Source organism: Lynx canadensis, chromosome B1, assembly GCF_007474595.2.
Source record: "Lynx canadensis isolate LIC74 chromosome B1, mLynCan4.pri.v2, whole genome shotgun sequence".
Taxonomy (NCBI): Eukaryota; Metazoa; Chordata; class Mammalia; order Carnivora; family Felidae; genus Lynx; species Lynx canadensis.
In genome coordinates, this window is record NC_044306.2 from 52,408,167 (window position 1) to 52,429,996 (window position 21,830).

Here is a 21,830-nt window from a genome sequence, read left to right on the forward strand (position 1 = left end):
TGCAGCACTTTGAACATGCCATACCTGCTTTCTGGCCTCATGGTTTCTGATAAGTCAGCCACTATTTTCATTGAGGGTCCCTTGTACATAATGGATCATTTTTCTCTGCTTTTACAATTCTCTTTTTCTTTGGCTTTTGACAGTTTGACGTTGATGTGTCCTAGTGTGGAACACTTTGAATTTATCCCACTTGGAGTTCCTTGATCTTTTAGGGTATGTAGATAATGTTTTCATCACACTTGAGACATTTTTAATTTTTTTTTAACGTTTATTTTTGAGAGAGAGAGAGAGTGAGAGAGACAATACAAGCAGGGGCAAGGCAGAGAGACAAGGGAGACACAGAATCCGAAGCAGGCTTCAGGCTCCAAACTGTCAGTACAGAGCCTGATGCAGAGCTCGAACTCATGAACAGCAAGATCATGACCTGAGCCAAAGTCGGATGAGCCACCCAGGCTCCCTGAGAAGTTTTTAGACATTATTTTCCAAACGTTTGTTCTCCCTTTTTCTCTTCTCCTTCTGGAACTCCCATTATGCATATGTTGGTATATTTGGTGGTATTCCATGGGTTTGGAGATTCTTTAAAATTTTCTTCAATTTTTCTTTCTTTTCCTCAGAAATTAATAATCTCAATTGACCTATCTTCAAATTCCAGCTTACATCTACTGTTGACCTCCTATGGTCATTTCTTCATTTCAGTTATACTTTCAAATCAGGGTTTCTGTTTGGTTCTTCTTTATAATTTTTACTTCTTTACTGATATTGTCTATTTGGTATAGCGTTGTTATCATACTTTAACTTTTCAGGCATTTTTCTTTAGCTCTTTGAACATATTTATGATAGATGATGTAAAGTCTTTGTCTGGCAAGTTCAATATGTCCTTCCTCATCCAAGGGGCAATTTCTTTTGACTGCCTTTTTTTTTTTTACCCCTGAGTATGGGCCATGCATTCCTGTTTCTTTATGTGCGTTATAATTTGTTTTTTGGAAAACCGATGTTTTAGATAATATAATATGGCAAATCTGGAAATTAGATCTTCCACCCTCTGAATGAATAACTCATTCACCCTTTGCTGAGGGGCCCTATGTGTGTGTTAGGCATGACTTCAACTCGCAGGTGGTTTACAACTCTGCTTTAGCCTTCAGCTTGTACAGGGCCCCAGGTTCAGCCAGAGGAGAAAGACTGGGGCTATCTCAAGCATTTTCTGGGCATGTGCACACCCGTTTAAATTCCCAGCAATATGTCAGAGCTTCACATAGCCCCCTCCCCACCTCACCCCCATCCCCTGTTGCCCATGGCCATCTCATTCCCCAAATCTTACTTTTACGATTTTTCCCAGGCTCTTATTTGCCCCAGTTGTTATGGCAGCCTCAAGCAGCTGTGATGTTAGTTTCTGCTCATTATTTTTGACAAACACCCTGGGGAATAGGGTTTTTCCCTCCAAGAAAACTGTGAGTCAAGTCAGATAACTACAACACTCTGCAAAGGAGGCTTTGCCAGGGAGCTGTAAGATGCATCAAATAGTGACCGTGCTCTGGGGGTGGTATTTTTTTTTTTAATTTTTTTTAACGTTTTTTATTTATTTTTGAGACAGAGAGCATGAACGGGGGAGGGGCAGAGAGAGAGAGGGAGACACAGAATCGGAAGCAGGCTCCAGGCTCTGAGCCATCAGCCCAGAGCCCGACGCGGGGCTCGAACTCACGGACCGCGAGATTGTGACCTGAGCTGAAGTCGGGCGCTTAACCGACTGAGCCACCCAGGCGCCCCTGGGGGTGGTATTTTTTGAGGAGCTCCAAACTTGGCCTGCCCTTCCGGTGGCTACAAGGCTACTGCAGAGCTGGGGAAAGGGTGTTGGCATTGACCAAGTTAAAATGCCACAAATCCTGCTGTTCTTTCAGAGTCTCATTAGTTTTTCTTGAATGAGTATTCCTCAGATTGTCCCAAGCCTTTTGTTAATTCCCAGAGTTTTAAAAGTAATTAATTTTGACCATTTTTGCCACTGTTTTCATGACTTTTTAGAGAAGATATACAGAGATCCTCACTACCATTCCAGAAGTCCCACACCCAAAGGCAACATTTTAAAATATACTCCGAGAAACTTGAGGGACTTTTCTTTTTCACTGCCATCAGCCCCTTCCTCATTCTCTCCAACATACTTTAAAAGGAAAAAGTTCAGGACTTGAAGTTAGGAGATTTGAGTTTGAATCTCCACCATACCACCTACTAACCATGTGACTTCTCTGAATCTATTTCTGTTAATGTTAAAGGCAAAAATTAATCTCTGCCAGACTGGGTTATAGGGAGGTTCAAATAGCACACATATGAAAATTCCTAGCATACCTTTCACAAAATAGGCATTTAAAAAATGTCAGTTCATTCATTCATTCCTCCTTCAGTCTTCTATCACCTGCTTAGACATGAGCCCAAAGCTTACCACTGATTTACTGTGCTCTTTGTCACCTGATGCTTAAAAAAAAGGAAAGAGAATTGGTAACCTTTAGCAGTTGGGAGTCAGCATGTGAAATGAAATGTATTTACAGTTTCTTTGATAGACACTAATACCAAGCAATGTTAAAAGGTATTACACCAAAAAGGATTCGTGGTCAGAAATACTTTTTAAATGCTGAGCAAGGGGCATGTGGGTGGCTCAGGTCATGATCTCCTGGTTCGTTAAGTTCGAGCCGCACATTAGGCTTGCTGCTGTCAGCGCAGAGCCGGCTTCAGATCCTCTGCCCCTCCCCCACTTGTGTGGGCATGCTTGCTGTCTGTCAAAAAGAAACAAACAAAATGCTGAACAAAACAGGGGCACCTGGGTGACTCGGTTGATCCTCCAATTCTTGATTTCAGCTCAGATCATGATCCTAGGCTCATGGGATTGAGCCCTGCATCTGGCTCCACACAGCATGGAGCCTGCTTAAGATTTTCTTGGGATGCCTGGGTGGCTCAGTTGGTTAAGCATCAACTTCGGCTCAGGTCATGATCTCACAGTTTGTGGGTTTGAGCCCCACATTGGGCTCTGTGCTGACAACTCAGAGCCTGGAGCCTGCTTCGGATTCTGTGTCTCCCTCTCTCTCTGCCCCTCCTCCACTCGTGCTCTGTCTTCCCATCTCAAAAATAAATAAACGTTAAAAAAAATCTTGAAAAAAAAAAAGATTTTCTCTCCCTTTGTCTCTTTCTGCCTCCCCTCCTCTGCCCCTCTCCCCTGCTTGACAGTCCCTCTGAAATAAAAAATAATTTTTTATAAAAATGCTGAGTTAAAATAATAATTAAAATAAAATAAAGAACTGAACAAAGTCGTATGTCAAGGCTTTGATGTTTTATTTTGGTTTTGGCCTGTTTTTTAGGGGATTAAAAATTACATCCCAATAATCATCACAAAGGCAATTCTTTTTATGGCACTTAATGTTTTAGAAATCTAATATCTTCCACCATTTCTTTTTTTAAATTTTTTTAATTTTTGAGAGCTAGACAGAGCACGAGAGACCTGAGCTGAAGTCGGACACTTAACCGACTGAGCCACCCAGGCGCCCCTCTCCTGCCATTTCTTAAAACGTATTTGACTCAGCCCTGGACTATACTCTGATGGGGCAAGGAAGAGAATTGATGATTTACATAGATAAATTTGGGGAATGTGGCATAATTTAGTCCCCTCTCAGAGTCACAAAATAATTATTAAAAGCTTTAAGACACTCTTCAATAAAGCAACGTACGTAACTTTAATTCAGCATTTATTTAGTTTTTAAAGTTTACCTATTTTAAAATTTTTTTTTAACGTTTATTTATTTTTGAGACAGAGAGAGACAGAGCAAGAACGGGGGAGGGTCACAGAGAGAGGGAGACACAGAATCTGAAACAGGCTCCAGGCTCTGAGCTGTCAGCACAGAGCCCGACGCGGGGCTCGAACCCACCGACCGCGAGATCGTGACCTGAGCCGAAGTCGGACGCTTAACCGACCAAGCCACCCAGGCGCCCCTAAAGTTTACCTATTTTAAGGGAGAGGGAAGAGAATCCCCAGCAGGCTCCACACTGCCGGTGCATAGCCCCACATGAGGCTCAGTCCATTGAACCGTGAGATCATGACCTGAGTTAGCCAGATCCAGTAGGATGCTTAACCACTTAAACGACTGATTCACCTGGGCGCCCCTTTAATTCAGCATTTAAATTAAGTTATACGTTTGACTATGGATTTCTTTTTGGAATTATACTTACTAACATCCTTCAGAACTAGCTTTTAATAAAGGGGTCACAAATGCATTTTATCTCACATTCTGATTGCCATTTGGTAGATTCTACCAGTAGGGCTGATTGAGAAGGATTCTAAAGCTGTATGGGGTGGGCTCAGGTGGAAAAAGTTCAGTGATTGATTAGGGCTGGGGGGCAGGGCCAAACCACTTTCTGCAGGAGCAATTGGTGCAGTGGTTTCCTATTCTCGCCATGCCTCGTTTTGGGGGACATAGTACGGGACTTGCTATCCTAGCAGTTAAGTTCCAGCACATGGGTTCTGGGATTATGTGGATCGTTTTTATTGCTGGCATAAAAAGGATGCACATAATTAACTTGTGTGAACCTTATAAATGACCAAGTAGTTTCAGAGACAAAACCAATCTTATAGTAAAACTTCAATAGGATCCTGTGAAAATTGAATGTACTATCTTTTCACTTAATGTAAGGTTTTGACCACAAATTATCTTCCAGTTGTTATTAAAATTTATTTTTCAAAAAATGTACCAGTTTATTTTCCATCCCTGTGAGTTTATTCTGTGATAAAAGAGTGTTACAGAACTTCAGGGTTATTATGAAGCTGTTCATTGTATATAAATGTAGATTAAATCTGTATTTGTATTTACACAAGACACATCTTTATTTTTAATCTTTGACAGTCCATGTATATTTTATGTACATGTAATTTATTTGTCCTAAAATCTCAGTGTCTAAAATTTTTAAGTTTTGAGATCTGACTCAACCTCCATTTGTAGTATGTCTGTAATCTGTTCTTTGTATTCTAGACTTGTCAAAACAAAAAGGAGAGTTAGTTTTATATTTAGCTATTTTAAATTAAAACACAATGCCAGATGCAATAAAGGGCTTTTGGGTATAGTAATGTTCTGCTTAACACCATACCTGACATGACCAGATTCTGGTTTTATCCTTTTGGCTGGCTTTGAGAGCCTGTGGAATAGTTTTGTTGTTATTGAGAGTTGTAATGTTGGTTGAACTTTCTGACAAATATTTTTATTTTAAAGTTTATTTACTTATTTGAGAGACACAGAGACAGCACGAGTGGGGGAGGGGCACAGTGAGAGAGAGAGAGAGAGAGAGAGAGAGAGAGAGAGAGAATCCCAAGCAGGCTCTGATGCCAACACAGAGCCCGGCACAGGACTCGAACCCACAAAACCTCTAGATCATGACTTGAGCCGAATCAGCCACTCAATGGACTGAGCCACCCAGGCATCCCACAAATACTTTTATTTTGCAACATTTTATTCCTCTGTTAAAAGTCCTGTGTTCTGCCTTCTAACACACGTAGAGAAACACTTGTCCTATTAGGAGCATTTAATAGTGGTGGTTATAATTTAACTGCTTTAATGGCAGTTTTCTTCCTTAATCAGATGTAAGTTAAAGCTGCAGCAGAAAACGATGTCTCTGTGGTCCTGGGTCAATCGGCCCAGTGAACTGAGTAAATTCACCAATCCTCTCTTTGAAGCCAACAATCTCGTCATCTGGCCTTCAGTTGCTCCGCAGAGTCTTCAGCTATGGGAAGGTAAGCTGTGCATCCTTTGTAAATTTGTTATCAGTAGCCAAGGATCCTCTGTGAACATGCTGTTGTTTGTATTTGAAGATGGTAGCTGGTGGACCTGACCCTCAAACCTGTGTGTTATTGCTGTTTTTTCTCAATGTGGGGAATGGTTCTCTCTTTCATATCCATGATCTGGTCACACTTTTTTTGTTCAGTCCCCATTTCAGACATTAACGGTGATAATTCAATGGGTACTGCTGTTTATGTTGGTTATTTTCCCCAGATAGAAAGATACATTTCTATTTTTAATTGTGATTACAAATTTACCATCTTAACCATGTTTAGGTATACAATTCAGTCTTGCCAAGTATATTTATACTGTTGTGAAACAGGTCTCCAGAACTTTTCATCTTGTAAAACTGAAACTCTCTACTCACTAAACAACTTCCCATTGTTCCACTCTGCAGCCCCTGGTTAACTACCATTCTGCTTTCTGTGTTGAGTTTGACCACTCCAGGTACCCCATATGAGTGGGATCATACAGTATTTGTTTTTTTGTGATTGACTTCTTTCCCTTCACATCATGTCCTCAGATTCATCCATGTTGTAGCATATGAGAGGACTTCCTTCTTTCTAAGGTTGAATAGTTTTCCATTGTATATGTAGACCACATTTTGCTTACCCATTCATACTTTGATGGGCAGCTGGCTTGCTTTCATCTTTTGGCACATAACCCTGCTTTTGATTCTTTTGGGTGTGTACCCAGAAGTGGAAATTGCTGGATCATATGAGAATTCTATGTTTAATTTTTTAAGGAACCTCTGTACTGTTTTCCATAACAGCTGTACCGTTTTACATTCCACCAACAGTGCACAAGCGTTCCAGTATCTCTACATCCTTGCCACCACTTCCTATATTTTTGGTTTTCTCCCCGCTTTGGTAGTGGCCAGTCTGATGGGTAATGAGGGAAAGTACATTATTTTTTGTCTGAGAGAGTTGGTAGGTAGCTGGGACAGGAATAAATTATAAGCTCCAAGGAGATGGTTTCTATTTCCTTTATTAAGCAGCCATTAGGATAGGTTCTTCTGTTGAAGGGTTAATTAGCTAGTCATTCTAGTAAGGTTCTATAAAATACTAAAGCTGCTTCTTAAAAATATAACCAAAATCTATCTAGACTATATTAGCTGTCCATTAAACAAAGACTATAAAATACCATTTCTTTTTAATCATCTTGAAGGTAGTAATGCATCTTTATTCATCTTTGTATTAAACAGCACAGAGCCTACACAGAGGAATGGTAGCTGTTTGGTAATTGAACTGAATTACCATACATGTCAGTTAACTATACCACGTTTTCATATGTTATGCCCACAGGGCAAATCCATGTGTGGGAAACTGCCTTTTGTGTGCAAAAAGGCCTCAGATCATTTTGCTCTCTCAGTTTGGGACTGAGTCTGTTTCTGTCACTTCTTTGAATGTCAGCCCTCAGGTCTTGTTCCTCTTGGCATATCTGTCATTAGCTGCTTCCTTCCTCCTCAATTTATGCTTCTAATCTTATCTGTTGAGGTGTCCCCAAGTTAGAATTGTGGGGAAAGTATCCTCAGAGAGTCTGCAGATTCTCTGAGCCTGAGCTTTGGTGCTTTGGGAATTTTGGGCTGTTCAGAACTTCTCTTTGCTTACTTTCTTGGTTGTTGTAGATAGTCACAGGTGCAGGATAAAGTGATTTCTTTGTTAAAGATTTCTGGGACAATTTACCTAGAAGCCACTGTCATGTTTAATAACTGAAGTGAGAGACTAGCTACTTGGGAGAAAAGCCACATTTTGGAATTGAATGGCCTGAAGGACAGTTTAACTTGTTTACTAGTTACAATGAGTAAACCTCATTGAGAGTTTAGAAATTAAGAGACTGGAGGAAATCTTTGTTGTTACATGAATAAATTCCTACCACTCCATAAAGAACAGAGTTTCCATATGTGTTTAGTGCCTCAGCTTAGAACTGGAAGAAATTTTGTTAGGGAAAATCTTCCCACAGTAGGTATTTGGATTGTATAATGAGACTACTCTTTGACCTTAAAATGTCTCTCTCCTATTTATATTTACATCATAGTTAACCATTAATTTAAGGTAATTCCTGGGTTGAAGAACAGGATTTTAAATACAGGTTCATATAACAGAAAAATCAACAAAGGAGATAGTTTTTAAGCTATGTTTCTATTTTCCCTTTCTGATAAAGAGTAGCATTTGGACATACAGGATTTAAGGCCCTGGCAGTTTGGTTTGTAAAAAGTGTTTTAAAGAAACATAAAACCTTTGTGAACTTACCAGCTACTGACATGTTGCTGCCTGGAAAGTTTCTGTACCTCCTTATTTGACTATCTTTAAGCCATTATGTTGGGCTGATATAGTTAACGTAGATCTATACAGAGGAGAAAATGTCTCCTTTTAGTCTATAATAAAAGGATAATTATTAATGGGGGAAAGAAGACTTGCCTGTAGAATTGGAAGACCACCTCTTAAGAGACAGGCAGGGAGAGCATTATTTTTTCTATCCTTTTCTTTAATTGGAGTGTAGTTGACATATATTAATTTCAGGTATACAACACAGTGATTCAACATTATGTATGTTACAAAGTGATAACCACAATAAGTCTAGCTACAACCTGTCATCAAAGGCATTACACTATTATTAACTATGTTTCCTCTGCTATACGTTGCATCCCTGTCTTATTTATACCTAGAAGTTTGTGCCTTTTAATCCCCTTCTCCTGTTTTGTCCGTCGCCCCACCTCCCTCCCCTCTGGCAACCATCAGACCGTTCTCTGTATCTGGGAGTCTGTTTCTGTTTTATTTTGTTTGTTTTGTTTCTGTTTTTTAGATTCCACAAATAAATGAAATTCTATGGTATTTATCATTCTCTACTTGACTTATTTCACCTGGCATAATACCCTCCAAGTCCATCTATGTTGTTGCAAATAGCAAGATGTCATTCATTTTTATGGCTGGGTAATATTCCATTGTGTATGTATACCACATCTTCTCTATTCATTCATCTATCGATGGACACTTAGGTGGCTTCCATATCTTGGCTATTGTAAATAATGCTGCAGTGAACATAAGGGATGCATATATCTGTTCGATTTGTGTGTGCATTTTCTTTGGATAAATACCTAGAAGTGAAAATGCTAGGTCATATGGTAGTTCAATTTTTAATTTTTTGAGGAACCTCCATACTGTTTTCCATAGTGGCTATACAATTTTGCATTTTCACTTGCAGTGCATGAAGGTTCCTTTTTCTCCGCATCCTTGCCAACAGTTGTTATTTCTTGTCTTTTTGATAATAGCCATTCTGACAAGTGTGAGCTGATTTCTGATTGTGGTTTTGATTTGCATTTCACCCTGATAATTAGCGATGTTAAGCATTTTCTCGTGTGTCTCTTGGCCCATCTGTATGCCTTCTTTGGAGAAATATCTATTCAAGTTGTCTGCCAGTTTTTTAATTAGATTGTTTTTTTTTTATTTTGAGTTATAGGATTCTGTTATTTCTTTTGGACGTTAACCCCTTATCATTTCTATCATTTGCAAATATCTTCTCCCATTCATTAGTTTGTGTTTTGTTGATGCTTCCCTTTACTGTGCAAAAGCTTTTTAGTCTGATGTAGTCCTATTGTTCATTTTTGCTTTGTTAGCCTTTGCCTGAGGAGACATATTCAAAAAGTTATTGCTAAAACTGACGTCAAAGAGCATACTGCCTATGCTTTCTTTCAGGAGTTTTATGGGTTCTGTTCTTACATTTAAATCTTTAGTTCATTTTGAGTTTATTTTTGTATATGATGTAAGAAAGTGGTCCAGTATCGTTTTGCACGTAGTTGTCCAGTTTTCCCAGCATCAATCATTTATTGAAGAGACTGTCTTTTCCCCATTGTATATTCTTGCCTCCTTTGTTCAAGATTAATTGACCATCTAAGTGTGGGTTTATATCTAAACTTCTTTTTTTTTTAATTTTTTTAATGTTTATTTATTTATTTTTTTTTTTTTAAATTTTTTTTTTTCAACGTTTATTTTATTTTTGGGACAGAGAGAGACAGAGCATGAACGGGGGAGGGGCAGAGAGAGAGGGAGACACAGAATCGGAAACAGGCTCCAGGCTCTGAGCCATCAGCCCAGAGCCCGACGCGGGGCTCGAACTCCCGGACCGCGAGATCGTGACCTGGCTGAAGTCGGACGCTTAACCGACTGCGCCACCCAGGCGCCCCAAATGTTTATTTATTTTTGAGAGAGTGAGAGAGAGACAGAGCACGAGTGGGGGGGAGGGGCAGAGAGACACAGAATCTGAAGCATGCTCCGAGCAGTCAGCACAGAGCCCGACGCGGGGCTCAAACTCACAGTGAGATCATGACCTGAGCCGAAGTCAGATGCCCAACCAACTGAGCCACCCAGGCACCCCACTGGACTCTATTCTGATCTATATAGATCTGTGTATCTGTTTTTGTGTTGTTAGCCTACTGTTCTGATTACCGTAGCTTTGTGTAGTATAGGTTGGAATCAGGGAGGATGATACCTCCAGCTTTGTTCTTTTCTCAAGATTTCTTTGGCTGTTTGGAGTCTTTTGTGGTTCCATATAAATTTTAGGATTGTTTCATGTCTGTGAAGAATGCCTTTTGATAGGGATTGTATTGAATTTGTAAATTGCTTTGGGTAGTATGGACATTTTGACAATATTCTTCAATCCATGAACATGGTATGTCCTTCTATTTATTTGCGTTTTCTTCATTTTATTTCATTAATTTCTTACAGTTTTCAGAGTACAGGTCTTTTACCTCCTCAGTGCAAGATCTTCCTCCTATCCCTAGGTACTTTTTTTTTTTTTTTTAATTTTTTTTTTCAACGTTTATTTATTTTTGAGACAGAGACAGAGCATGAATGGGGGAGGGTCAGAGAGAGGGAGACACAGAATGTGAAACAGGCTCCAGGCTCTGAGCAGTCAGCGCAGAGCCCGACGCGGGGCTCGAACTCATGGACCGTGAGATCGTGACCTGAGCCGAAGTCGGCCGCTTAACCGACTGAGCCACCCAGGCGCCCCATTAGGTACTTTTTTTAATGCAACTATAAATGGAATTGTTTTCTTAATTTGTGATAGTTCATTCTTAGTATACAAAAATGCAGATTTATGTGTTAATTTTATATCCTTTAACTTTACTGAATTTATTAGTTTTAATAGTTTTTTTGGTGGAGTCTTTAGGGTTTTTTATATATAGTATCAGGTCATCTGCAAATAGTGGCAGTTTTATTAATTCTTTTCCTGTTTGGAAGCCTTTTCTTTTACTTGTCCCATTTCTCTGGCTAGGATCTCCAATATTGTGTTGAAGTGGTAAGCCTCCTTGTCTGTGAGCTAGAGGAAAAGCTTTCAACGTTTCCCTGTTGTATATGGTGTTAGCTGTTGGTTTGTCATTTATGGCCTCTATATCCACTTTGTTGTGAGTTATCATAAATGGATGTCGAATTTAATAAAATGCTTTGTCTACATCTGTTGGGATGATCATTATTTTTATCCTATTTGTTAATGTGCCGTATTGTGTTGATTGATTTCTGGATATTGAACCATCCTGGCATCGCTGGAATAAATCCCACTTGATTGTGGCATAAGATGCTTTTAATGTATTGTTGAATTCAGTTTGCTAAAATTTCATTCAGGATTTTTGCATCTATGTTCATCAGGGTTATTGACCTATAATTTTCTTTTTTTGTGTTGTGTTTGGTTTTGGTATCAAAGGTAATGCTGGCCTCATAGAATGAGTTTGGAAGCATTCCTTTCTTTCAAGTTTTTGGAATGGTTTGAGAAAAATAAGTATTAACACTTCTTTAAATGTTTGGTAGAATTTACCTCTGAAGCCATCTGATCCTGAACTTTCGTTTGTTGGGAAGTTTAGGTTTTTAAATAACAGTGTGTGTAGTTTTGCTGTTACCGTAACCGTCATTTTCCCAGTGAAAGCGATTTTATACATGTATGAGGTCCTACAGGTCTGAGTGAAGTTCTATAATTGAATAAAAAATTTATATTGTGAAACTGTAAAGTTTATGGCATTGTAAATTATCAGCTTATTTTCCTGAATATATCAGAAAATGGTATTGTAAAATCATAATTTTATGGGGGGGGTTGAAGAATGAATGATTATGTACATAGAAATAGTGATGTTTTAAATAGTGTATTTAGTTATACTCTTTCAGTACGCCAGTATTCCTGCTTATTTCAGAGTATAGTAAAATAGATGTGAACTGTAAAAAAAAAAAAAAGAAGAAGAAGAAAAGTAAAGAGAAAAGAATGTATAATGCATGGAATAATGTCAGTGTTAATTCACCATGTGTATCTTTTTCCCTTCTGTCTTCCTTTCCTGGATTCAATAGGTATTTTCCTACGTTGGAACAGATCCTCCAAGTATCTGGATGAAGCGTATGAAGAAATGGTTAACATCATTGAATATAACAAGGAATTACAAGCAAAAGTAAATATCCTTAGGAGGCAGTTGGCAGAACTGGAAACTGAGGACGAGATGCAGGAGAGTCCGTGAAAGATCTCCCTACGACCTACGTAAGGACCTTCCTGGACCTGTATCCACCTCGCTTTCTTTGGCCCTTCAGTTCACTTTTACACAGTAGCCTTGAACTTAAGGCTTTAGATGTGAGAACCCTCTAAATGTAGTGGATTTCTCAATACTTTATGAGTGAAATATACTGTAATTACTCATGTTTCATGTGGCCTGTTAGGCCTCTTTACTTTGGGAGCAGAAAGGAGGTGCTAGTCATTTTATTTTATGTGAAACAGGTGACCTATTTAATGCCATTTGCGTTATATGCCATTTATTCTTCTGTGTCTACTTTCCAAACACTGCTCTAGACTGGTCAAGAATATGATTAATCTCTTTAGGAAATATTTGGTAGTTTTAAAAAAGATTAGACTTTTAAACACTCCAAATATAGAAATATTTTTCAAAACTGAAATGGTTGAAAAACCAAGAATTTTGTGATTAACATGCCATTTCCAGTACCTTTGCCCTTCTCTTTAAAATAGCTTTGGATTAACAAAGCTGAATTCATTCTCATTCTGGTTTGTCAAGAAAGGAAAATCTGAATATTTATTCAAGGTAAATTATTTTTGCAAGGGTTATAGGTTTAATCCTCTGATATTTACGTTAAGAAGTAAATTTTAACAGTAGACCGTAAAAGTATGTGCAATATAGAAACAAAGTAGGAATTTGTTACTGATATGGTATTGTTACTGTTGAATTGATTTTTCAGGTTTTTGAGAATACATAATAAAGTGCATATCAAATGCTGGATATCGTATTAAACCATCATTTAGGGTAGATGTTAATTTGTTATAATTAAGCTACAAATACAGTTTCCTTAAACCAGAGATGCACTGCCCTTGTCTGAAATTCTTATTGCACTGGTTTATGTATCTGTGTTTGTTAAGTTTTATTGTGTCTTATTTTTAAGTATTCTGAGAGTTTACTAATACTAAGTTTAAAACTTTCATGTTGGCTTGAGCCTTTTGAACATTTATCTGGATTCTGCTGATTTGTCCATTATATGTTAGGCAAATCTACTTGAAGTGGAGGTGAAAGTTTATGAACATGACAAAGCTATGTTTTAAACTTCAGAAACAGATTGAAATGTTTCAATGTTATGACCGTATGCTATGCTAGTTCATGCCTGCTACTCTTAAAGTCTGTGGTTCAGTTCCTTCTATATACATTTGTTTTGTGACACTGTTCATTTTAACAAATACTATGAATTCTAGTTTTCCATTAAAAGGATAGTTGAAGAATAATGTTTAATACTATTTCCACCCCATCTGTATATAACCATTTCAGTGTAAAGCACACCAAAACTGAACCCTGCTTTAGAGCTGTGTATTAAGCTAAAAATATAATTTTAAAAAATCACCTCTAGCATCATCTATGGCCACATTCAGATGCCTTAGAAAGTAGCAAAATACTTTCTATCTCCAGTTGCCCAAGCTTCATCTTTTTTTTCTGTTTTCTCAGACTTGTAGCAAAAGGCTTGGAAAACCATGCGTATCAGAACTCTCTTTTGGTATATTTGCCTGCCTTCTCCTCCAATCCCATATTTATTCTCTTATTTTCTTGGCTATAGTTATGAGTCTCCAGGCATGAAAGCTCTCACAAAAAGGCTAAGGCAAGGAGCAAAGGAAATCATGCTCTCAGTATCTCTGTATTGTACAAAATGTTTATATTAATACTTTAAAAGAGGAAATATCCTGGCTTTTTTATCACCCCTCAAAATTGCTCTCTGCATTTGTTCATGCAGCTGACCTTTTTGTTTTCTCCTATTTTTGTCTCAAGAGTAGATATGAAGGAGCCTTTTTCTTCTCAGCTAACAAATCCATAAGGGAAAACATTTAGAGAGTTTTCTTTTTTAAGTGATTCTTTAGAAGTGACTGCCACTGATGATATTGATTGGCCATAGGGCTTCTGTGGGTGCAAGTTTTTATTAGGCTTGATCATGGAGAAATTGTATGTCATCGATTTATACCTGTCTTCCTGACGAACGTTTTATTTGTGAGCCAGAGTCCAATAATAGAATAGTGTTTCAATTTCTTTTTTTTTTTCTTATTGAGACAACAATCTTAAGCTGTTTGGACAAGTTTGCATTTTAGTACTAATTTATAATTAAGGGTTGTAACCTTCAGTTCCGTTTATAGGTCATAAAAACAAACTTTGGTATCCATTTTCAAAGGGGACATCTAATGCAAATATTAGGATTTTCCCAAACTCAAGAACCATGTCAAAAGTACATTATCAATATAATTTAAAGAGGGGTTTTAGTAATACTATGAAGTTACTCATCCCTTGCATGAGAAGAATATATACAGTGGATATACTCATGAGAAAATACTTACTAAACATTAAGTTTGGAGAATCACCTTTGATAAACGTGGCTTTAAAAACTTTAATGAAGGGGCTCCTGGGTGGCTCACTAGGTAAGTGTCCTACTTTGGCTCAGGTCATGATCTTGTGGTTCACGAGTTCAAGCCCTGCATCAGGCTTTGTGCTGACAGCTCAGAGCCTGGAGCCTGCTACAGATTCTGTCTCCCTCTCTCTCTGCCACTCCCCTGCTCGCGCGTGCGCTCTCTCTCTCTCTCTCAAAAATAACATTAAAAAAAAAACCTTTAATAAAGAGAGTGGTGGCAGAATTAGCAAACAAATTGCCCCACAGGAGCCAATAATAATCAAGTGAGATATAATCAAGTTTATGTATATTAAGCATACTATAAATGAATGCATAGTAAAGCCTGGCTTACATTTTTGGGATGCAAATGAAGGTCCTACAAAGAATATTCTAAAAATACAAAAGATTACTAAAGTCCTCTGTCAGCAATACAAGGATCCTTAGATTTTAAATTAACATTTTTGTAGAAATCAGAAGAACATAGTGGGTTGTTAAGACTTTGAAACTTTTTGGGTGGTAAGACTTTTCAGTAATTAATTGATCAGAATTTTTCATTCTGTTTTTATTAAATGGGAACAAAAGCAGAAATTATAAAATTTAGCAGGATTAAAACACTTATAAATGGATGTTACTTCTAAGAAAAATTAGGCTTTGAAGCAAGAGTTCAAAGTGATTTTGGGGAAAACTTTGGAAGACAACAGATTAGGATCATTTCAGATCTCATATGGGTAATTTAAAAGCTTTTCTTTGAACTCTGAATCCTGATTTAAAGAGGTGATATGTCATTGCTTTTCATTTTAAAGGATGAAATTTAGCGATATTTTAGTCTTTGATTCACTCATTATTTATGTTACATTAAAAAATCAGTGTCATGGAAAAGATCTGACCAGCAGTTATCTCTTAAAGTGAAAAATAGAAGGAACATTTTGCTGCATTTAAAAAAATCTGCTTAAAGATGTAACTCTTGGGACGCCTGGGTGGCTCAGTCCATTAAGTGTCCGACTTTGGCTCAGGTCATGATCTCACGGTTCATGAGTTCATGAGTTTGAGCCCTGCATCGGGCTCTGTGCTGACAGCTCGGAGCCTGGAACCTGCTTCAGATTCTGTGTCTCCCTCTCTCTCCACCCCTCCCCTGCTCATGCTTTCTTTCAAAAAAAAAAAAAAAAAAAAAAGAAAGAAAAAGAACAAAAGAAAGATGTAACTCTTGTAGTTAATCTGGTTTGGGGATTAGCTATTTTATTATTATTATTATTTGTTTAATGTTTAGTTAGTTTTGAGAGAGAGTGAGAGAGAGAGACTGAGTGCGAGCAGGGGAGGGGCAGAGAGAGAGAGGGAGACACAGAACCTGAAACAGTCTCCAGGCTCTGAGCTGTCAGCACAGAGCCTGACCCGGGGCTCTAATTCGAGATTGGCAAGATCATGACCTGAGCCGAAGTTGGATGCTTAACCAACTGAGCCACCCAGGTGCCCCCAGGATTAGCTATTTTAATTGTCAGGTTTTTAAAAAAAATTTTTAATGTTTATTTAGTTTTGAGAGAGAGAGAGAGAGACAGAGCATGAGTGGAGAGGGGTAGAGAGAGAGGGGTACATAGAATCAGAAGCAGGCTCCAGGCTCTGAGCTGTCAGCACAGAGCCTGATGCAGGTTTTGAACTCATGAGCATTGAGATCATGACCTGAGCTGAAGTTGGATGCTCAGGTGACTGAGCCACCCAGGCGCCCCTTATTGTCAGTCTTAACCAGGTCATCCATCAGGTTACTTATTACCAGACCCCAACCTGAGGCAAAATTTTGGTATTTACCCATATCCAGATTTAATGAGTGAAAACTAAGAGGGTGTTATGAGCACCCTTATCGGAAGTTATTTCCTGGACAAAAAAAATCGGCAAATTTTAGAATAGTAGATCCCCTGTTCTGGCAGCTTTGAAATTTACCAGAGGATGAAGTCATTCAGTACATCTGGTACAGGTTTATGCCATACCTCAAGATAACATAGATAATTTATTTATTCTTTGACATGGGTTAGATCTTTTCCCCTCTCTGGAGCTGATATGCTAACTTATTACCAGATAGTATTTTTATGTAATTCACCATCTTAAAAAACATTTAAAGACTGATTTCTCCATTAATATTTATTCTCAGATGACACGAAATGCTAATTTTCTTACAGTATCAGTTTTCTGATTTTTTTTTTTTTCTTGAATAAAACTACCGTTACTCAGTCTTTATGATCTAGTGTCCACCACATCTTCTTCTTTGAAACCAATGGCTGGGAAGAGACCCTATGAAACTGTAGGATGAGGTTTTAGAAAGTTTGAACTTAACTAAATTCCCCTTTAAGAAAGTACCATTTTTGAACTACATTGTAGAACTATAGTTTGTATAGTGAAAGATAGTGGGGCTCACTGTAGACACTACATTGTCGTGAAAAATAATTCCTGGAGCTTACGGACTTCTAGAACCATTTTGTCTAGCCATCTATGAGTATACAGATGAACTGTGTTGGTAATTTGTAATAAAAGCAAGTTGTGCCACACTGCCTGTGTCTTTCTGCCCAAGACATTTGTCATTTGTTTCACTTTTAAAGTGCACATATCTTTGGAGACGTGGATTATTCTACACGAATACACCCTGAGTTCTGTTGCTTCGAATCCTTATAGATCTATCACCATCTACACTAAAAATGTTGTACTTGCACAATTTAATTACATAAAAAAAGAATATGTATTTCTTCAATAGCCAGGTATTTGGATTGTATTCTTGATATATTTGAATGTGACTCTTGGATTTAAGTGCACTATGATTCATGTCTTACACAATAAAATTGCACTGTATGGCAAATATGTCTATAATGTATGCTTTGCTAAAACCTCTGAGTGCTGTAATGTACAGGTTTCTATTATGTGAACCATGTCTATATATAGTCTTAGGGAAAAAATATAAACTTTTTAAAGTCTCTGTAACATTTTAATATTGTTTGTAATGTTCCCTATGTAGTAAGTTCACTTAGGTCCTAAAACTGGAATCATCCATCGTGAGTTGGCCGCTTTGTCAAGCTTGGTTTACTTTATCATGAAACAGTCTTGTTGAACATGGTACCGTTATCTTAGTATGTAAGATTTGTGCGGTGTGCTCTCTGCCTCAGAGGACTGTTGCACAGATGCTAGTTTAAATGTCTATAGACAATGGTAATAAAATTTGAATATATTCAAATGCTGGTAAATTAAACCTATAGGCTGACTTTAATTTTTTTCCAAATATTCGTGAAGGTTTTGGCAGTGTCTCAATTAAAACTGCTATGTCTAGACCTTATATTTTGAAAAAATTCAGATCCACAAAAACAGTTACAAAACAGAACAATGATCTCCCATATATTGTTCACCTAAATTGAATAATTAACAATTTTCACATTTAACTTGGCACTCCTAATTATGTGAGTATGTATGTTATTACTATTATTTTGCTGAAATATTTGAGGGTAAGCTGTAGACATCATGACCTTTCTACATAAATATTTCAGAGGTGTCTCTCAAGATTTAGGTGTATGTCTTATTCTATTTACCTAGTTTGTATTGATATGAATAAATCAGTAAAGAAAAAGAGAAATCTCTCTGTTAGAATAGATTGCCAACTAGGAGATATAGGAAGAATGACAAAATTAGAAAGTCACTATCTTGCAGGCATCGCAGTAATAATTGATCTAGGTGGTCATCATCTGTGGGTGCTAAAATTGGCAGGTGAGTTTGTGAGGAAAAGCATATAGTCCCAAAGTGTCTTTCCATAAAACACTTACTAGTTAGAAAGGGGGAAAATAATATGTGGAGAACCTGAAATCCTTGTGGACTCTTTGCTGGGAATGTCAAATGGTACAGCCACTATGGAAAACAGTATTAGCAGTTCCTCAAAAAACTAAAAACAGAATTACCATATACAGCTACCCCACTTCTGGGTATATATCCAAAAGAATCTAAAATAAGAGATATGTGGACACCTATATTCATCGTAGTGATATTCACAATAGCCAAGTAACCCAAATACCTATATCTATCAGTGGATAAACAGATAAAGAAAATATGATATATACATATAATGTAATATTCAGTGTTTAAAAAGGAGTTTCTATCACATGCTACATCATGGATGGAACTTGTTTTTATTACATTTTTATTATATTTCATTTAGAAATAAGCCAGTCATAAAAAGACAAATGTAAGATTTCAATTATGTAAGATATCTACAGCAGTCAAATTTGTAGAAACAGAAAGGAGAATGGTGGTTGCCATAGGCTGGATGGAAGGGGAAATAAGGAGTTACCGTTCAATGGTATAGAGTTTCAGTTTTGGAAATAAAAAAATTCAGTATTGTTAAGTATATTCACGTTGTAGAAATTCACAATTTGGATATACTTAATACTGAACTGTACACTTTAAAATGGTTAATATGGTAAATTTTATGTTATTTTAAAAATGTATAATGAAATAACATGACTTTAATATACCTACTTTCCAGTTTACAAATATTTTTAAACTATTGCAATGTTCGGAATAAAATCACTGAAAATGCATATACAGTGATATTAACAAATTGATGGAATAGGCAGATCTAACCTTGTATCCTCACACAGAAACGTCCAAAAACAAGTTCAGATCCAAGCTTGTCAGAACTCTGGAAAAGAGTCAAAGGTTTGTAGCAACAAAGCAAATGCTGAATAAATTAAAAGATGACTTGAAAACTCGGGAAAATTTGTAGCATTTTACATGCCACTGTCCCACCCCATCTCCAGCACAGTGGCAGTCTTGAAATAGGGCCAGCCTATGTTAACCATCGTGGACCCTGGTATCCGGTTCTGAAGAGAGCAGAGTACACTTGAGTCAAAAATACACTTAAGTCTGCTGTAACCTGTCTAGAGGATACCTGAAGGGCTAACAACGTGTTCATCTCTCTTTTACCTAACTCAGAACTCAGGCTGAAAGGCAGTGGGGCTTTGATCCAAAATACTGTAAGGAGAACTAACAACCAGCAAACACCTGGGGCAAAATATAGTCAAGATATGTAACAGTCAAGATACTTAAGGCCTGATAGGAAAAGCTGGGGAAGATTCTTTGGGAAATCAAGACATTCAAAAGAACTTGTATACATACCTAAACGAAGATGCATGTTGAGAAAAGTATTAAGATCCTAAGTTTTCACTTACAAGTGATCCCTAGGGTCAGTGCAAGACTAGTGTTGGAGGGCCACAACACAGAACAGATACGCAAAGACTGGAAGAGGGATTTTTTTTTGGTTTGTTTTCAGTTGTTTTTTTAAGCTCTTAGCATTCCAAGAAATCTCTGCCAAAACATTAAGCTAACAGGAGCTGAAGGAACAGAGACCTCAGTGGCCACACATGACAAGGAATACAGTTCTTGCAAAAATAGTTTGGGAAAGTAACAAAACAAATAGACTATTACAACCTTAAATAATAATAAAACAAAAAGCCCCTAGCAAACTCTGGGGAAGGGTAAGAATCTAATTTCCAGTGACCACATTATAACATTTAATTTTTAACAATAACAGTAAAAAAAAAAATCTCAAGGCATGCAAAAAAATAAAACCCCCAAAAAAAAAAAAAAAAAAGGAAAGTATGACCCATTCAAAGTAACAAGTTTTACGAAATTTAACAAAATAGTCTCCCTGAAAAATTCTAGACATTGGAGTAACTAGAAAAAGATATTAAAATCACCGTCCTAAATAGGCTTAAAGAGCTAAAGGAAAACATGGACAAAGAACTGAAGGAAATCCAGAAAATGTATGAACATAATGCAAATACCAATAAAAAGATAGAAATTATAAAAAGGAACCAAACAAATTCTTGAGCTGAAAAGTATAAGTGAAATGAAAAATTCACTAGCAGGAGTCAACAAATTATTTGCTCAGGCAGAAGAAAGAATCAGCTAACTTAAAGATTGGTGAATTGAAATGATTAAGGAGCAGGAAGAAAAAGAATGAAGAAAGTGGACAGGCCTATGACACCGATGGGACACCATCAAATGGACCAACATGGGAATCAAACAAAGAAAAGTTAAAGGAGTAGAAAGATTATTTGAAGAATTAAGGGATAAAAACTTTCAAATTTGAAAAAGAGACATGAATTTAAAAATCCAAGAACCTCAATGACTTCCAAGTAGCATAAACTCAGAGACCCGCAGTGAAACACATTATAATCGAACTACTAAAAGTCACAGAAAAAATCTTAAAAGCAGTAAGAGAATCAACACATACAAGGGATCTTCAATGATATTATCAATTTGATCTTTCATTAGAATCCATGGAGGCCAGAAGACAGGTAGATGATACATTTAAAATATTAAAAGAAAAAATCTCGTCAACTAGGAATTCTATATACAGAAAAATGTCCTCAAAAATAATGGAGAAATTAAGATATTCCCAGATTAACAAAAGCTCAGGGAGCTTGTTACCACTAGACCTAGTCTACAAAAACTACTAATGGAAGTCATTCAAGGTGAGGTGAAACAACACTAGTTGATAACGAAACCCATAAGAAGAAATAAGTATCTCCAGCACATGTAAAATAATGGACAAATATAAAAACCAATCTTACTGTAATTTTGGTTTGTATCTCCACTTTAATTTTCTACAGAATTTGAAAGACAAAGACATAAAAAAATAATTATAAGTCTATGTTATTCAGCACACAATGTATAATGATGTAATTTGTGATAACAACAAAGAGTGAGAGACAGAACTACATAAGAGCAGAGTTTTTCTAAGCTCTTACAGTTAAGTTGATGTCAATTCAAATTAGAGTGTTATAACTTTAGGTTGCTATATATGAGGCTCATAGTAACCACAAAAACAATATCTACAGAGGAGGAAATGAGAAGAAAATCTAAAGTCACTACAAACAATAAACACAAAAGATAGCAATGATGGAGGAAATGAGGTACAAAAAAGCTATAAAACGTACAGAAAACAAATAGCAAAATGCAGAAGTAAATTTCTTTTTTATCATTATTTTAAATGTAAATAGATTAAAAATTACAATAAAAGGAAGGTAATAGAAGGATAAATTTGAAAAACACCATGATCCCCTGGGCATGCAAGTTTGGTTCAGCATTCAAAAATTAA

General features: G+C 37.0%; 1 protein-coding gene across 1 annotated transcript in view; it reads left to right on the top strand.

Moving 5' to 3' along the window:
* Nucleotides 1–13,674, top strand: part of MTMR9 (myotubularin related protein 9) — a 55,864-nt gene extending 42,190 nt beyond the window's left edge. The window contains exons 9-10 of the mRNA XM_030312706.1: nt 5,607–5,758; nt 12,137–13,674. Coding sequence (XP_030168566.1) covers nt 5,607–5,758; nt 12,137–12,300 — 316 coding nt within the window. The 3' untranslated portion in view covers nt 12,301–13,674. The remainder of the gene's footprint in view (nt 1–5,606; nt 5,759–12,136) is intronic.
* The last annotated feature ends 8,156 nt before the right edge of the window (nt 13,675–21,830 follow it).